Source organism: Paramisgurnus dabryanus, chromosome 1 (assembly GCF_030506205.2).
Source record: "Paramisgurnus dabryanus chromosome 1, PD_genome_1.1, whole genome shotgun sequence".
NCBI classification, from domain to species: domain Eukaryota; kingdom Metazoa; phylum Chordata; class Actinopteri; order Cypriniformes; family Cobitidae; genus Paramisgurnus; species Paramisgurnus dabryanus.
Genome location: NC_133337.1, coordinates 34,625,135 through 34,642,270, shown reverse-complemented (window position 1 = coordinate 34,642,270; position 17,136 = coordinate 34,625,135). Strand labels below are relative to the sequence as shown.

Sequence of the window (17,136 nt, the reverse complement as noted above, 5' to 3'; positions counted from 1 at the left end):
CACAAACCCTCTTACAGGCTATGTCATGCAGTCAATTAAGCCTGTCAAACTAAAGGCAGGGTGTATTCTGCATGCTGTGTCTCAGATTGTATGAGTCTTAGATGAAACTTCTGGTTTGACTCTTAATGTTGAGCATTTGTTTTAGGAAGAAAGCAAGTGAGGCTAGTGGCATTGTGGATGGCTGATGATCCAATGAATAAGTTCTGGGATGTTAATATTCTCGGGTGAAAAACCTTATCCAAAGAAGCTGATCTGAATTAATTTGATTAATAACAGATTACCTGACAGAAAAATGTACAAATTTAAATGTAATGTGTAGGAAATTATGCCAGAGTGCTTACTTTATCTATGGAACTAGTTTTTTTTACTGAACCTACCTGATAGCTGACTTATCACAGGTCACATACCCCTAAACAGAAGTAATGAATGAATAATAATAATAATAATACCAATAATAATTAATAATAATAATAATAACAATTAATTATAATAATAATAATAATTACATCAATTAATAAAGTGAATAATTATTATAATTATAAAAAGTAATAATATATATATAAAAATAATAAATAAATAATACTGCATATATAAAAAATAAAATAATAATAATACATTCATAAATAATAACAATGAATAATATTAACAATAATAATAATAAATGTGCTATTAGGATTTTGTTGTATCATGTCATTATTTTCAGGATTTTTTCCATATTGTCATGACTGTAATGTGAGAAAAATCTCACTTATTATCTTTCTTATTATTTTTACTTTAAATAAAATGACCACAAACAGTCAAACATGGTCAAATGAGTCTGTTTACACATCACTGGAAGATAACATATGTACAGTACTTTGATTTACTTTGTCCACTTGGTGGAGCTACAACAATGTACTATTTCAATGCACATATCTCTCTCTCTCTCTCTCTCTCTCTCTCTCTCTCTCTCTCTCTCTCTCTCTCTATCTCTCTCTCTCTCTCTCTCTCTCTCTCTCTCTCTCTCTCGAATAATTGAAAAAGCTAATTAAATATATTACCTTTAAAACTAAATCACAAGTACAAAATACATCTCAACACAATGTAAAATACAAAATAGCAACCATACAAATGAAGACCAGGCTATCCAAAAACAGTGGCTGTTCTGTATTACAATGACCTCTTTTAAAATAGCCACCAGCGTGGTTTGTACTGGTTGGGAAAAGGGGGTTGCGTAGGGGGAGGGTTCGCTTTTCAAATTTTTTGTTGTACATCATGTGGCCAGTCGATGATAACATCCCTAGCAAATCCGAGCTGGAGAAAAATGAGCCCTTGGATGTCTGTTTAATGTGACACTGCTGTGGAGAAGCAACACTTTGATCTATCAGGCTATCCCAGGTGTAACGCAGATACTCTACAGACCCAGCTTGGCATCAAATGCAGTCAATGTACAGGAAAGCATAGTACGAATTAATATCTTACATCCTTTACCTTATATGTTTTAATTCTTGCCCTCAGCACACACATATTGAGATATGTGAGTCCATTATTAGGTTCATTAGCCCATTTCCACCTCTGGTCCACCATCAACCCCAAACCTGTATCATGGCATCTCATTCAACACCAGTCACATACAGCCATCAAAGTTTGTAGCTCAACTGGTAAAGCAACAAAAAGGAATGAACCCAACCCATTGGGTTGTAATTTAACCTATGCTGGGTTGTTATAGTTCAAATATAAAAATTTCTAAGTTCATTTAACAAAACAGCTGGGTTTGTAAAGTATACGATCTCATTACACTTCAGGGGCACACCTGTAGTTTTGACATGAATGGCAAGGTGGAGGCGTCTTGCCTCAGTGACCACTGGCACGGTGTCCTGGATTAATGAGCAATCTGTACAAGTACATAAGAAAGCCTATTATAGATCTGTCAGCGTACACTTGGTGTAGGATTGTTAGTTTACGTGTGCATGCAAGTGGGAAGTCATGAGAGGAAATCCATAAACTTAAAGGTGTGGCTTTGTAAAGCTAACATAAGAACAAAAAGGAAAAGATTATGAAAGTGTGGTCTGAGAAACTAAGGCTTGCAAAAGAGAGGAGGTAGGTGGAGAAAAATGAGGGAGGTGGAGAGAAAGAGAGACACAGAGAGAGAAGGGGAGGGGAGATAAAATACGAGAACCAGAACGAAACAGATGAGGACACATTCAGCCTCTGCAGCAAGGACAGAGCAGGCGTCACTGGGACAGAGACCGACTAAAGATATCTACGCTTTGCCATGACAACCATGTCAATCAGTGCTCTGGACTGACAGCTGTCAATCAACAGCAGAGTATTGGACTAAATAGGAGTAATTCCTGTAAACTTAGACATTTTTCTCTTTTTCTCTCTCAAAAACTCATCTTTTACGCAAAGAAAAGGAGTGATAGTAATCTGCATGCATTCACGTGCGTGTGCATTGGTGGGAGTGTGTGTGCGATTGTCTTGCTCTGTATCAGGGTCACAGTTTTGCAGGCTCTCATCCGTCAGTGCCACAACAGGCGTCAGGTTATAAACAGCGGACGGCTCTCTTCATTTAACCTATCCGTCTACGGAGATCATGAGTGAGGGAAGAAAAGATTTAGAGATGAGGGACAAAGCCATCATGCGCCAGCAGAGGAGACTAAAGCAGGCCACCCAGTTCACACACAAGGACTCCGCAGACCTTCTGCCCCTGGATGGCCTGAAGAGGTTGGGTACCTCCAAAGACCTGGTAAGTGCCTGTTTAGTTTATCCATAAAAATCTGGTGACACCTGTGCATTTATGTATGTAAATGCAGCATGTGACATTTAATATTGCAAATGAATGAGTATACCGTTTAGGATGTTTCCCATCATGCATGGCTGACAAGATGCATTATTTAATGCCTGGATGTTTATGACACATCGGTAGATCTGGTATTTAGCATCCCCTTCGTGCTGATGGATGACAGTTACACGCAGTCGCACACACACATGCACGTCATGGTGGGGACATCCCATTGACTTCTATTGTAGTTGAATTAAACTCATTATGATTGCTAAATCGCCTTCTTTTGGCATTTTTAAAACGCACAATTTAGCCTCTATATCGCAAAATTAAACGTTTATCATTGTGGAGGCATTTCTTTGACTTTTATTTTTAATATGGTGATTATAATAATACCCACATTTATGCATTTGGCTGATTCTTTAATCCAAAGCGATGCATTTAAGCAATATACGTATTATCAGTATGTGAGTTCAGGGATCGAACCCTTGGCCTTTTGCTCTGCCAGTGCAATACTGTCTACGTTGTAACCCCAACCTACACCTGATCCAAGCCCATACATACAGACACAACTTTTGCCATTTTTGCATGTAAAAAGCATCTTTATGAAGCTGGTGACTAAGGAGGTCTAGAAAAAAAAATCACATTAATCTCAATCGCAGTTGCTCGGCTGATGTGTTCAACTCCTGGAAGCATGTGACTTGGATACCATCTTTATTATTTTCAGAGCCAATCACCAAAAACTCTCTAAAGCCATTAAAAGGACATCCTGACATCACCATTTTTGTTGATGCAATATGAAAAGCTACACTATCACAAAAAATGGACCCTAGCTGTGATAGGACCCTTTCAAAAAGTACACATTTGCACTAAAAGGCCATATTAATACCTCAGAGGTACATGTTGGTACCATATTAGTGCATATTATTAGTACCTCAAAGGTACATGTTGGTAACAAATGTGTAGATATCTGTACCTGAATGGTAGATAGTAGGACCTTTTTTAAAGGGTACTGATAGCTAGGGACCATTTTATGATCCTTATTTTCTGACAGTGTATGCTTTACCTTGATTCCCTGGTTTAGGCCAAGAATTTGGCCAATATAAAGTCAAAATTGTATTGCATTTGTTTGTCTAAGTCAGTCAGTCAATCTCTCTCTCTCTCTCTCTCTCTCTCTCTCTCTCTCTCTCTCTCTCTTTCTCTCTCTCTGTACTACTAGCAAACTAACTGTCCTGCTGTCATCCCTTGCCACTGCATTGATTAGATGGCACAAATAACCAAATTCCCAGCGCGCACTCCAAGAAACCCTCACCATCGTGTGAGTGCTTCAGGCATTTTTATATGTGCATGAGGCTGTGATTATACAGCCTATTTAAATTATCTCTGCACCCAGCATCAGGGAAAGCTGAAGCTGTCTGCGGAGCTTATAATGATGCTCAGTAAAAACACAGACGCTTTCCAGAGACAGACGCTTGCAGAAAATCTCTGGAGCTAAAGATAACCGGCTGTTGAGACTGTGTCTTAGGGAATATAATTTTCACCATCTGGCTTGAAAAAGTGTTAATGTCAGGAGCATTTTTATCTTTCTTTCTTTTCTCTGCCCGATTTGCAATGGCTGTCATAAGGAATTATTTACCGGATTCAATCTTGACACTCGGGGAGAGCACCGTGGTGTCACGCCTGTCCCGGCGAGTCAGACAGAGACAGATGGATATCTGGTGACAGGCAGACAGATGCTTCTGTCGTCTTGCACCGTGAAACTCAGCAGCAGGTTTTGAAAGAACGCTTTGAAGGAAATGTTCAGCTAAAAATGACAACTCATCTCAGTCCAAGTGCATAGGGTTTAGTTGTGTATCAAATTTGTGTTAGATGTTTTCAAAAAAATTACTTAAATAAAAATAGATATACATCAGACCACAGACCACAAGTTCATTTAATGTATGGAGCTATAAAATTTATTTAAATTGTAAAGCTTAAATAACTTAATCATGTTTAAATTCGTATAGAAATTTTTAATAACACTGGACGATTTTTAACTTGTAACATTGATATTTTGTAACTTTATTGAAGACATTTATGAGATGTCTGGGTATTTTTCCAATGAGAAATATCTGAAACACAGGAGATACATTCGCTCTTAATTTTATCTCGTTGCTGTCTAGGGAAACCAATTGAGATATTAAAGAGATTTCACATCCGATTTTTCTTGCTTATGGGATTATGTTGTATTCATTTAGATAGATGGAGTGTAATTGTCTATATGTGAAAAGCTCAGATGCAAAAGCAGCGAAACGCCACCTCCGTCAAAAATGAGATAACGACCGAATTCTCTCGACACGTATTATATGTTCATCAAATACTTTCGCTTCAAATCCACTTAATCATAAAAAACGGTTTGTTGGCAGAATCCGTTAAATGCCAGGTCGATTTTTCAGCAAAGACGAATGTGAAACAACTGTGGATCACATTCAAACTTTGGCCCCTTGTGATTACTTGGACCTGAATACAACCCGAATGTGGCAGTCACATGCATCACAGCGCCCTTCTTAAGTGTCGAATTAGTTGCATCTTTAGTGATTTTGCAACTGTTTATGTCTTGTCCAATCCAAAGAAGTGTTTTTTTAAGTGTTATTTTTACAAAAAATAAATAAATAAATGATTGCATGCACTTAAAGGGTTTTGCAGTGAAAGACATTCATATTTGTTAAAAAGCAATTAAAATGACCAAAGTGACATTTGTGAAATTAAAGCATTTCAATTACTTACCAACAACTTTTTTATTCCCATTAACGGGGCAATAAGCAGGATTTTCCCCCATCTAGTGGTGAAATTGTATTTTGCATTCAAACGAACAGTGCTCTCTAGCGCCTCGCTTTTCCAAATTTGACACCAACAAAGACATATTTAACAATAAAGACATTGATTTTGATTAATAAAACACTTAAAACCCTACTTACTGTCCCTTTAAAGTGAAATGACTAAACCTTATGTTTATAAAGGCCTGATAAAAATGCTCAATTACAAGAAAACATGTCAGACACACTTAGAGGCTTTGGCATCTGAACTCTTCATATGATGACTATGAGAGTGGATGTGTTCACAGTTTGCTGCACTCATACCAAGGGTCACGTGAAATTGTTGCTGTTATGTAACTCTAGGTTTGTTTTGCAGCCCCTAGGCCCTCTGCAGTCTATCTTTCTCTCTCTCATTGAATTAGCAGAGACCGAAGCAGTTTGAGTAAGTAAAGGGGAAACTCAGATTGGCACTTATGCGCAGGAGATGAGGATCGAGATAGAAATTCTCATAACTCTTTACTTTCAATGTAAAGATAATGAAGTTGCTATGCTGAAATTGCCTTTTGAAATGGTCCAAGGCCGTGCATTTGTCACTGTTTATAAAGGTGACTGAGCATACACAGTCACTGTGTGTATGTGTATGTGAGATATAGCACAGAGGTGCTCGTGATGGGCTGCATGCACGTCAGCCTATCATAAAGCTTAACAGTCACTTCATGATGGCTCTCTCAATTCCGATTAGCCAATATAAATTCAAGTCAAATATCTACAAACAAAGCTAAACGATTCATCGTTTGATTGTTTTGTATAATGAATCACTTTATCCACGTTTACTATAATATACATTTTTGCAATAAATCAACATTTAATGCTCACATATTTGGTAATTAGCTATGTAATAAAGTAGGGAAAATTATCCAACTTTTATATGACATGACTCTCTGGCAATTCGTACGTATTTTTGCATTACATTTTTGAACAATTAGCTTTTGCCCATGTGACGTTGGGGTTAGGGGTGGAGTTTCGTTACTGTTTTTTATGTTAATTGTATGTTTTTGTAAGATTCACTTCGTTTGAATTCATACAAATGAACCATTTTGTGAAATACGAATTCTTGTGCGATCAGGCTGCAAATACTCAATTTTGATTGGTTCTCAGTTTACATTTACATTTAGTCATTTAGCTAAAGCTTTTGACCAAAGCAACTTACAAATGAGGTAAACAATAGAAGCAATTATAGCTACACAAGAACAGCAATACAAAAGTGCACTAGAAATAGTCTCACCAAGTCTTAGATAGAGAAATATAGTAAGTCCTATATTAGGAAGTGAGGTAATGGCGAAAGAAATGGGTTTTTAGCTGCATTCTGAAGCATTTGTAGGGGTTTGGTTGTGCAGGCTGGAAGTCCATCCAGTAGCGCATTGCAGTAGTCCAGCCTGGACAGGACAAGAGCTTGGACCAGGACCTGCGTGGCATGCTCATTTAGGAAAGGTTTTATTTTCCTAATATTGTAGAAGATTAATCTACAAGAGCGGGCGGTGCTGGTAACATGCTCCGTGAAACTGAACTGATCATCAATGACCACTCCCAGGTTTCTGGCTGTCCTGGAAGGCGTGCTGGTCGAGGAACCTAGCTGAATGGAAAGGTTGTGATGAATCTTTGGTTCAGATGATATGACAAGAAGTGAGATGTCCCTCAGGCCTGCTGAGATGCGGGCAGAAACTGTGAGGTCATCAGGGGTCATAGAAAAAGCCGTGTTTTTGAATGACAGAACACAGAGATGTAATGTATATCGAAAAGAGCAGTGGTCCAAGCACGGAGCCTTGAGGTACCCCGGTACTGAGACATTGGGGTTCGGAGACGTCACCTCTCCAGGATACCCTAAATTAACTACCTAAGAGGTATGACTTGAACCACAGAAGCGCTGTGTCAGACACACCCATAGACATGAGGGTCAACAGGAGGATTGACGGTGTCAAAAGCGGCAGATAGATCCAGTAAGATCAGCACAGATGATTTGGAGGCTGCCCTTGCCTGCCTTAGGGCTTCAATGACTGAGAACAGCGCAGTCTCAGTGCAGTGACCGCTTTTGAAACCAGACCTGATTGCTATCCAGGAGGTTATTTTGTGTAAAGAAAGTGGAGAGCTGGTCAAACACCACACGTTCAAGAGTCTTGGCAATGAAGGGAAGAAGAGGTCTGTAGTTCTCAGTTCTGTCAATTAGTATCAAATAATATATAATCAATCAAATAATGATAAAATCTACCAGATCAAATATATAATTAGATATCTATATAAATAGATAACTAACTATTGTTCCAGACAAAATATTATGTAAATATTACATAATTACACCAAAATATCATCGTAAGTATAATAGTAAGCAATGACTTATCTAACTGATCCTGTTTTACTGTTAATAAAACCCATAAGAGCTAGAACTAGATTTTTTTCTCACCACTGTTTCACTTGTTCCTTTCAGGGTATTGACAAAAGATACTAAAAATATTGCCTGTGTTCAGGGGAACAAACAGCTGTACAAAAGCATCAGTAAAGTGAAAGCAGGAGAAAGGGTTAGGATGAACAGTGAGAGAGAGAGAGCAGGTGGCTGTGCATGTTGTGTGTCAGAGAGGATGTCTGGTGCTGAGGCGAGAGATTAGTATGGGAGAGCAACCATTAAGCAGGTCACATGACTCTCTGAATGAGGGAGAGGAGCCTGTTGCGGTCTAATAATTAGCTATATTAGTCAGTTATCCCGAGAGAGTCTTGTGTGAAATAAAAAACACTCGGGCAGGTACACTGCTGGTATAAAAGCTACAGCACCCCTTGACTCATTCAGCAAGCTCCCATCATTCACAATCATTTCACAATTAATAACCATTGACCTCTATTTACCCACAATTCAACAGTACATTGTGTTTCCTAGGACATGCTGTTCCACCCTACAGTAGATCAGACATGTTTTTTGCTATTACAACAATCAACTCTGTCAGGTTCAGGACAGAGATTTGTCTGATTTGGACCGGGGTTGCTAAATGGCACATTCAATAACACACATCTAAATTCTCATAATTAATCAAATAAACCATGAATAATTCACAAGCATTCACATGTGCTCACTCAAGTTAAATACATTTTTAAATATTTCTGCTGACTTAATAGATTTAGAAAAGACATTTGAATGTAATCTTCATTTTTCCATCTATTTTACAATTAAAATAAGTTATTTTTTGTAAAGAAGAGGTTTTAATGCAGTCACATTTAATAAATATTTTTATTTCTGAAAAATTCAAACTATCATGCCTGCTTTTGTAAGTGTCATGTTTTGTTACTGTGTTATGTCACCCTGTTTTACCTTGACTGCATATCATTCATAACGTTGCCTTCTCCGTCTTTCCTAAGGGGCAGTGTGTGTCTTATATAATCAGATGCACAAGGTTATAGTATATAGAGCCTTTATAAATATAATGAAACAGATTTGGTACAACATAAAAGCATCTCTAATTCAAAGCTACATGAATCAGTGACTGTAGCAAAGGCTTGTTTTGAGAGAAAAAAGGAGAAAGAGACAAAGGGATCAATCCTGTCAAAATCAATCCAATCTGCTCTGTGAATAAACCCAGATCCAGCAGGCTAAATAATAAATAGACTAAATAATCTCTTTCAGACAAATAAATGGTGAGCAGCAGCACTTGTAGTCCTGCTAATATACATAAATAACAGATTTTTATTACACATTACATTTGGTTAATTATAAACATGGGATATTTAATTATGAACAACAAATCTAATTGATTGATTCACTTTAAGAATACGAATGCTGATTTTGAATTTTTTCCTGACCAACTTCCGAAGCTGTGAGCCCCTAAGGTGACATTGGAGTAAAAAAATCTAAAGTTTAGTTTCTTGTGCTCACGTGAAACTTTCATGTGCTCACGCGAAACCTTCATGTGCAGAATAAAAAAAAAAGTTTAGTTTCGTGTGTTCACGTGAAACTATCGCGTTTAGTTTCGCATGCTCATGTGAAAGCGAAAGTTTCACATGCGCACGTGATAGTTTCACATGCAAACGCGAAATTTTAACGTGGGCACGCGAAACTAACCGCGATAGTACAATGTAAAAAATAAAAGTTGTATCAACTTAAAACATTACTACTAACACCCAAAATGTTACATTTTTCTAACTTAAATTTTCTCACTTTAAGTCGAAAATGTTTAAATATTTTAATAATCTTAATATCTTTAAGTGAATTTTTTTTTAGGTTTACCAATTGAAGTAAGTTTTTTAAGTAACGCAGCTTTTACTTATTACAGTGTAATGCTGCGTACAGACCAAATGCAACGCAGCATTACACTTTACTCGCTCTAGATTACTCGTAGGATTTAACTTTGTGTCATGCGTAAGTTATTTCAACTTTATTTTTATAATTTATATCAACTTCTCACTTGTCAAGATAGCCTTTATTTGATAGACAGTATTTAAGGAGACAACATGAAAGTACAGGGTAGAGAGAGGGGTATGGGATCACCAAAGGATCGGGAGTCAAACTCGAGTCGCCAGAAGTGCGTCTGCATCATATGTCGAAGCACTGTAAACTACACCATCGGCTCCGTATTATTGCATTTTTTAATCATTATTCTCAAAGTAGCCTTGTCTATCATATTAATTGAAGTAAGTTTTTTAAGTAACACAGCTTTCACTTTTTACAGTGTTATGCTGCGTACACACCAAATGCAAAGCATTTCGTACCTCGCTCTAGATTACTCGCAGGATTTAACTTTGTGTCATGCAAATTTTTCACTTGAGTTGAATATTTTCAACTTGTGCGAAGACGCGTTGGAGGCAAATAGCGCATGTTTTTGCGGCAATCGCGCCACACAATTTCCTTAATTCGCATTGCCCTGCACAAGTTCCCGTTTTTGCATTAACTGTGTATGTAATCTACTTGCACAAATCGTTAAATTCGCATTTGGTGTGTACGCCCCATACGGAGTTGCTATCAATTATAAATATTATAAGTTGAATTAGCGTAAGTTATTTCAACTTTAGTTTTATAATTTATAACAACTTCTCACTTGTCAAGATAGCCTTTATTTGATAGCCAGTATTTAAGGAGACAACATGAAAGTACAGGGTAGAGAGAGGGGTATGGGATCACCAAAGGATCGGGAGTCAAACTCGAGTCGCCAGAAGTGCGTCTGCATCATATGTCGGAGCACTGTACACTACACCATCGGCTCCGTATTATTGCATTTTTTAATAATTATTCTCAAAGTAGCCTTGTCTATCATATTAATTGAAGTAAGTTTTTTTAGGTAACACAGATTTCACTTTTTACAGTGTTATGCTGCGTATACACCAAATGCGAAGCATTGCGTACTTTGCTCTAGATTATTCGCAGGATTTAACTTTGTGTCATGCGAATTTTTCACTTGAGTTGAATATTTTCAACTTGTGTGAAGACGCGTTTGAGGCGAATAGCGCATGGTTTTGCGGCAATCGCTCTGCCCAATTGCTTCATTCGCAACACCCCTGCACGAGTTCCCGTTTTTGCATTGACTTTGTTAATTGTAATTTCATTTTCAAGTTGATTAAACTTAAAAATTTAAGTGCAACAAAGAATTTTAAAGTGTAGAAGCACTGTAATAAGTCATTGCAAAAGACAGCAGTCCCATAAGTGCTCAAGAGACCCCAGCATGGACACTTCACCCTTTCCCTGGATTCACAGAGACCCTCTCCACCGATCCCACTAAATATACATGATCATGATCTGTGTCCTTACACGCGTAAACAAATGCATGGACACACAGCTCATTATAAAGCTGACTGTTGATGTTTCATGCTGGCCCAAATCAACCTGATGTTCATTAAGGGGCATCAGCTGATAACAAACAAACACAATGGATGATATCGAGCGGCATTGGTTTTACTCTACATTAATGACTGGTCACATAAAAAAAAAATTACTATTGTGCAAAGAAAATGACGCCTACTACACTTTCTTTGCATTGTTTTTATGTAATCCCCATAATTATCAGTGGTGATTGCCATTAAGATTATCATTACTAGTAATTTTTACAATGAGTTTATTCAAATCACAAGATTATTATGTATAAACAGCTACTCAAATGAATACAATACTATTATAATATAATTTATAACATAACACAATACTGTTTGTTTACACTACAGTATTGGTTGCTACTGCAAATGGGTGTACTTAATGTTACAAAATGCATTTCATATTTCTCTTCATATTGTTGATTCTGGGGTAAAATATAACGTGGACATTTGTTTGTGGACAGATTTGTGAGATTCAACAACAGTATTTACATTAAACAGTTAAGATGAAGGTGGCGGAGGTTTATATGTTTATTTCAGGCAAAGTGATACAGGTAATGGAGTCAAACTGTATATATCCATTATTGTGAATCCAAAATCCTCAACTCTCTACTTCCTGTCAATTCTCATTCATCACAGAGCAATGTGATGATTAAAGATAACAATGCCAGCTAAAATCCTGACGGTGCCATTTACCCACCATCTCTGCTTACCCCACCAATCTCTCTAATATGTCCTTCTAAGGTGAAAGTCAAACGCAACACTGTTGTGATGTAATGGTGCCTAGCTGTCAGTCAAAGAAGAAACACGTTCAAAATTAGTCAACTGCACTCTAAAAGATGTTGGGTGAAAAAGGGGATAAACCCAGCAATTGGGTTAAATTAACCCAGAAAATGTTTGACCCAACAATGGGTTAAAACAACTCAGCATTGGTCCAATTATAAACCAATTGGTTGGGATCGTCCCTTTTTGATCCAAGGCTTTTTCTGAATCTGTTAGCTGACCTTAAGCATGTTCAAAATGTAACACTGCAGTGCATTTTTTTGGGCCATTTTTGCCTTTATTTGATAGACAGAATTTAAGGAGACGACAGGAAAGTACAGGGTGTGTCCTTTTAAATGCAAATGAGCTGATCTCTGCACTAAATGGCAGCACTGTGGTTGGATAGTGCAGATTAAGGGGCGGTATTATCCCCTTCTGACATCACAAGGGGAGCCAAATATCAATGACCTATTTTCCACATGTTTGCAAAGAATGGTTTACCAAAACTAAGTTACTGGGTTGATCTTCATCACATTTTTTTGATTGATAGAAGCACTAAGGAAACAAACAATATGGCTCTTAAACATGGAAAAAGTATTTTTTATGATATGTCCCATTTAAAAAAACGTCCTAATATGTACTATGTACATTTGGTACTAATATGTACCTTTGATATTATATTATGTATCTATGAGGTACTATTTGAAATGGTACAGCCCCAGTGACAGCTGGAGTACAAATTTTAAACCCTTTATTTTCTGACAGTGTATGTATCGACTACCCCAACATCAATGATAAACATCCTATACCTTTTGATCTATAACTGTATAACAAATAATTTAAAAGCGTCAATACTCGAGTCACAGCTGGCTGGTTTTACCAAACAAGGTATGGACTTTCTAAGCGGGCGTCAACAAGAACATAAGGGCTCCTATGGAGGTCTTCTCATCACGTTGGGTTCAAATGAGCTTCTTTGCTGCCATCGACAGTCAGAATGACTTCATGTTGCTTAGAACAATGGGAGAAGTTTTTATCACACAGCATCCCGGCTAAAGATAAAAATCTGTTGATTTGCAAGAATAAATAATACATTCATTGAAAACGAATGCTGATCTTGCCGCAGTAAGACAAACTGGTCTTGTTAGTGATTTTTCAACACTACACTGAGTTGTTAGCTGCATACAGTAAACATCAAACTGCTTTTTTGTCAATACACAAAGCCTACTAAAAAATTCAACAGCAGATCCTCTACTGCACAGCTGTGGATCGATACTGCTGTTTTGTAGCTGGAGGAAACACCTAGTAATAATGTTTCGGTGATACATTCAAACCTGACAGTGGAAAATATCAACAGGCTACAATAGCATCCCCTGAAGCATCTTTATGGCCGAGCATATGTTTTGAGTTATGAATGACCAGCAAGCTAGAGGAACAGATATAACGATTCAAGTGGAGGAAGAAGAGAAGGCTGTTCAAATTCAGATTTCTTCAGCTTCCCCTTTGAGATTATCTGTACTTTCAGGTGGTCCTCAAACCTGTAATAAAGAAGTGCCAGATGCAGTTTAAAGGGACACTTCACATTTTTTTAAAAATATGCAAATTTTCCCATTTTCTCTGGGTCTGGCGGTACCACTTTTAGCATAGCTTAGCATAATCCATTGAGTCTGATTAGACCATTAGCATCATGCTAAAAAATAACCAAAGAGTTTTGATATTTTTCCTATTTTAAACTTGACTCTTCTGTACAGAAAATTAAAAGTTGCGATTTTCTAGGCCGATATGGCTAGGAACTATACCCTCATTCCGGCGTAATAATCAAGGAATTTGCTGTCGTACCTTGGCTGCAGCAGGCGCAATGATATTACGCAGCAGCCGAAAATAGTCCCCTTGGTTACTTTCAATAGCAGGGGACTATTTTCGGGCACTGTTTTAAATAGTAAAAAAATTCTGAAACTGTTTGGTTATTTTTGAGTGTGATGCTAATGGTCTAATCAGATTCAATGGATTATGCTAAGCTATGCTAAAAGTGGTACCGCCAGACCCGGAGATCGGCTGAATGGATTCCAAAACAGTAAAAATCAATGTTTAACTGTAGGGGAGCTGGAAATGAGCCTATTTTTTTTAAGTGGATCCCTTTAAAATCAGATAAAACTGCACTATGTTTTCCTGTAGAAAATGACAGCTGTTCTCTAAGTTACAGAGATCTGAACCTACACTGTCAGAAAAAAATTGTCCTTAGCTGTAAGTGAGGTGGTACCTTTTCAAAAAGTACACATTTGCACCTAAAGAGTTCATATTAGTACTTCAGAGGTGCATATTGGTACCAAATGTATACATATCTGTAGTACATATTAGTACATATTTACAACACTTTACAACATTGTTATGCATGCAATATAAAATACATTATTTGTCACCATCACCATTTGTTAACTGCAAAAAAAAAAACTGTCACAGCACCTGTGTTCATGTTGCTACACCCGTCACTTATTTTAGGATAGATAAATTTGGTTTGCAGCAATTTGAGTAAAACCGCAACTCCCAAGGGACCCAGCTAGGCCCTTCATCGACTGTCCCAACAACAACAGATAGAGGAAGTGTTTACAGTCTGTCTGAAAACAATGATGTATCATAAAGATTTTATCTCACACACGTCACCTTTACAATTCACTTCTAAAAATGATGCTCAAAGTTAATGATATCTTTAGGGAAGGAACAACAGAGTTCTGTTGGCTTTATTAACTTCATGACCTTCTGTTGACCTCACATCTGTGAACTGTACTGCAATGAAACATAGTGATAGATTTTCCACTGACAAATGTACAAACCAAGGAGGCATTATCATGTAAGGCCAAGTTGACCGCATTGCATCGTGGGATTAAGAACCCTATGTACTGCAAATGTACCGTAAATCTTTGTACTAATGGTAGTATGCGACTCAAACAGCCATTTTGCTGACACTTTCACTTCCTCTTCCTGTGTGCCTCTACAGCAGCCCCACAACATCGTGCAGCGGCGCCTCCTGGAGGGCAACATCACACGTCTGCGTGGAGAGGCCCGGGACAATGTCCGCTCCCCACTAGCAGACAGCAAGGAAGGTGCAGAACCAGAGGAAAGAAGTGAGAGCACGGTGGATGACTCCACAGAAGAGAAAGAGTCTCCGGAAGAGAGCGAGAAGAGCCTTAGGTCAGACGATGATGAGGATGATGAAGAAGAGAGGAAGAAAGTGGGCGAGAGGGCATCCAGCCTCTCAGCTCTAGTGGTCCAGTGTAAGGTAATACAACAAACACACGATACGATCAACAAGTTTAGCCCCTTCCAATCGTTTCAGCTGTTTGACACTATAATGGGGATGATAACAGCTTGCAGTAATGACAAAACATGGGCTCTGGCTCCCTATGACTCATTGATTTTTTTTGCGGCCATTGTTCCACTCGACTGGGTTTAAGTGGTTTTTGGAGAGCAAGAACGTGTCTAAAAAGGCAAAATCTGTGATGTACCTCTTGCCAAGTTTACAATAGAGATGCAACTGGAGAACATGTGACTCAGATCTCTCTGACCTGTAATTTTCAAAGCCTAATTATTTTTTAAATTAAAGAGCACCTATTTCATTGCTAAAAAACAATGTTATTTTGTGTATTTGTATAACACAATGTGTTTGGGTGGTTTATGGTTAAAAAAAACATTATTTTACACTTACCGTACATTTTTGTAGATCCAAATTTCACTCTCTTTCTGAAATGCACAGATTTGAAAAGCTCTGTGTCCCTGATTGGCCAGCTAATCTGTACGTTGTGATTGTGAAATGTGACGCTCCTTATCATGTTTGAAAGATTCGCTCCCAATGCAATGCTAACAGGAGTAAATTTACAGGCTGTGAGTCTGAATAGGGAGGAATTATGATAATGTCGGTCTTTAACTCTTTTCCCGCCAGCATTTTAAAAAAAAGTTGCCAGCCAGCGCCAGCATTTTTCATGATTTTCACAAAAGTTTAATGCCTTCCAGAAATGTTCTTCTTTAAATATATAAACAAACAATATATCAGATGAAAGAACAGACCCTCTGCTTTCAAACAAAAAAAAAAAACGTTTCATCCTACCTTCATTAGTTCTCTTGTAATCACCTCTCAAACATGGGTAGGTTTCTTCAAAAACACCCAATTTTGAGTAAAAAGCTGAGATAATTCAATTTTTGCGAAGGACTTTTGATAGAGATCAGATGCAGATGATCTTTAAAACATACACAGAGTTCTTTCTCTTTCACGTGAGGCGCTACTTCCGGGTTGTATAAGTTGCGTAAGTGCGCCACCTGGTGGATAATAGCGGTATTGCGGAAAGACAGAAAATCTCGTCATTGGCGGGGAAGCGTTTTCTCTTAATTGACGAGATATCTCGTCAATGGCGGCGAAAGAGTTAATACATCACCAATCCAAGGAAGTAAACTGTTGCCTACAATCCGTGTGTTTGTTGTAGTCCAAGAAAAAAGATTTACGTTGGAGACGATAACTTGCGTCATCGTTTACTTTGGGGTTTGTACCTTTTGCATATCGTTAACATGTACTAATACACACTTACACAACAAAGGAAATGTAAAATTGTGAATTGGACGGTAGGTGCTCTTTAAAACAATGCAATTTACTTAACAAAACCTGAAATAGAGTGGATAATAAAGATGTGATTTGTGAAAAAAATTGTTGCAAATTTACTTTAGAGAAGGGTACAGGGCTCCAACACCTTTTGATCAATAAATATTAATTATTTTTACAGTCATTTAAAAGTTAAAAAATTATAGAAATCATTTTATAAAGCTTTTGCTCTCTTGCTGATTTAATAGAAGTCTTAGAAGGAAAATTTACATAAAAAAATTAACAATTGCAATTAAAACCACACACATTAGTTTATCACAGTTTATCAGTAACGCTGTGAGAATGAAAGGGGCATGTTTTTATATTGACCAAATTAAATGTGTTAATGT

The 17,136-nt window shown here is 37.5% G+C and overlaps 1 protein-coding gene across 1 annotated transcript in view; it reads left to right on the top strand.

Moving 5' to 3' along the window:
- Nucleotides 1-2,163: 2,163 nt before the first annotated feature.
- The window catches only part of nrip2 (nuclear receptor interacting protein 2), a 31,364-nt gene continuing 16,391 nt past the window's right edge, over nt 2,164-17,136 (top strand). Inside the window, exons 1-2 of the mRNA XM_065268489.2 lie at nt 2,164-2,728; nt 15,155-15,436. Of these exons, the coding sequence (XP_065124561.1) occupies nt 2,576-2,728; nt 15,155-15,436 (435 nt within the window). The 5' untranslated portion in view covers nt 2,164-2,575. The remainder of the gene's footprint in view (nt 2,729-15,154; nt 15,437-17,136) is intronic.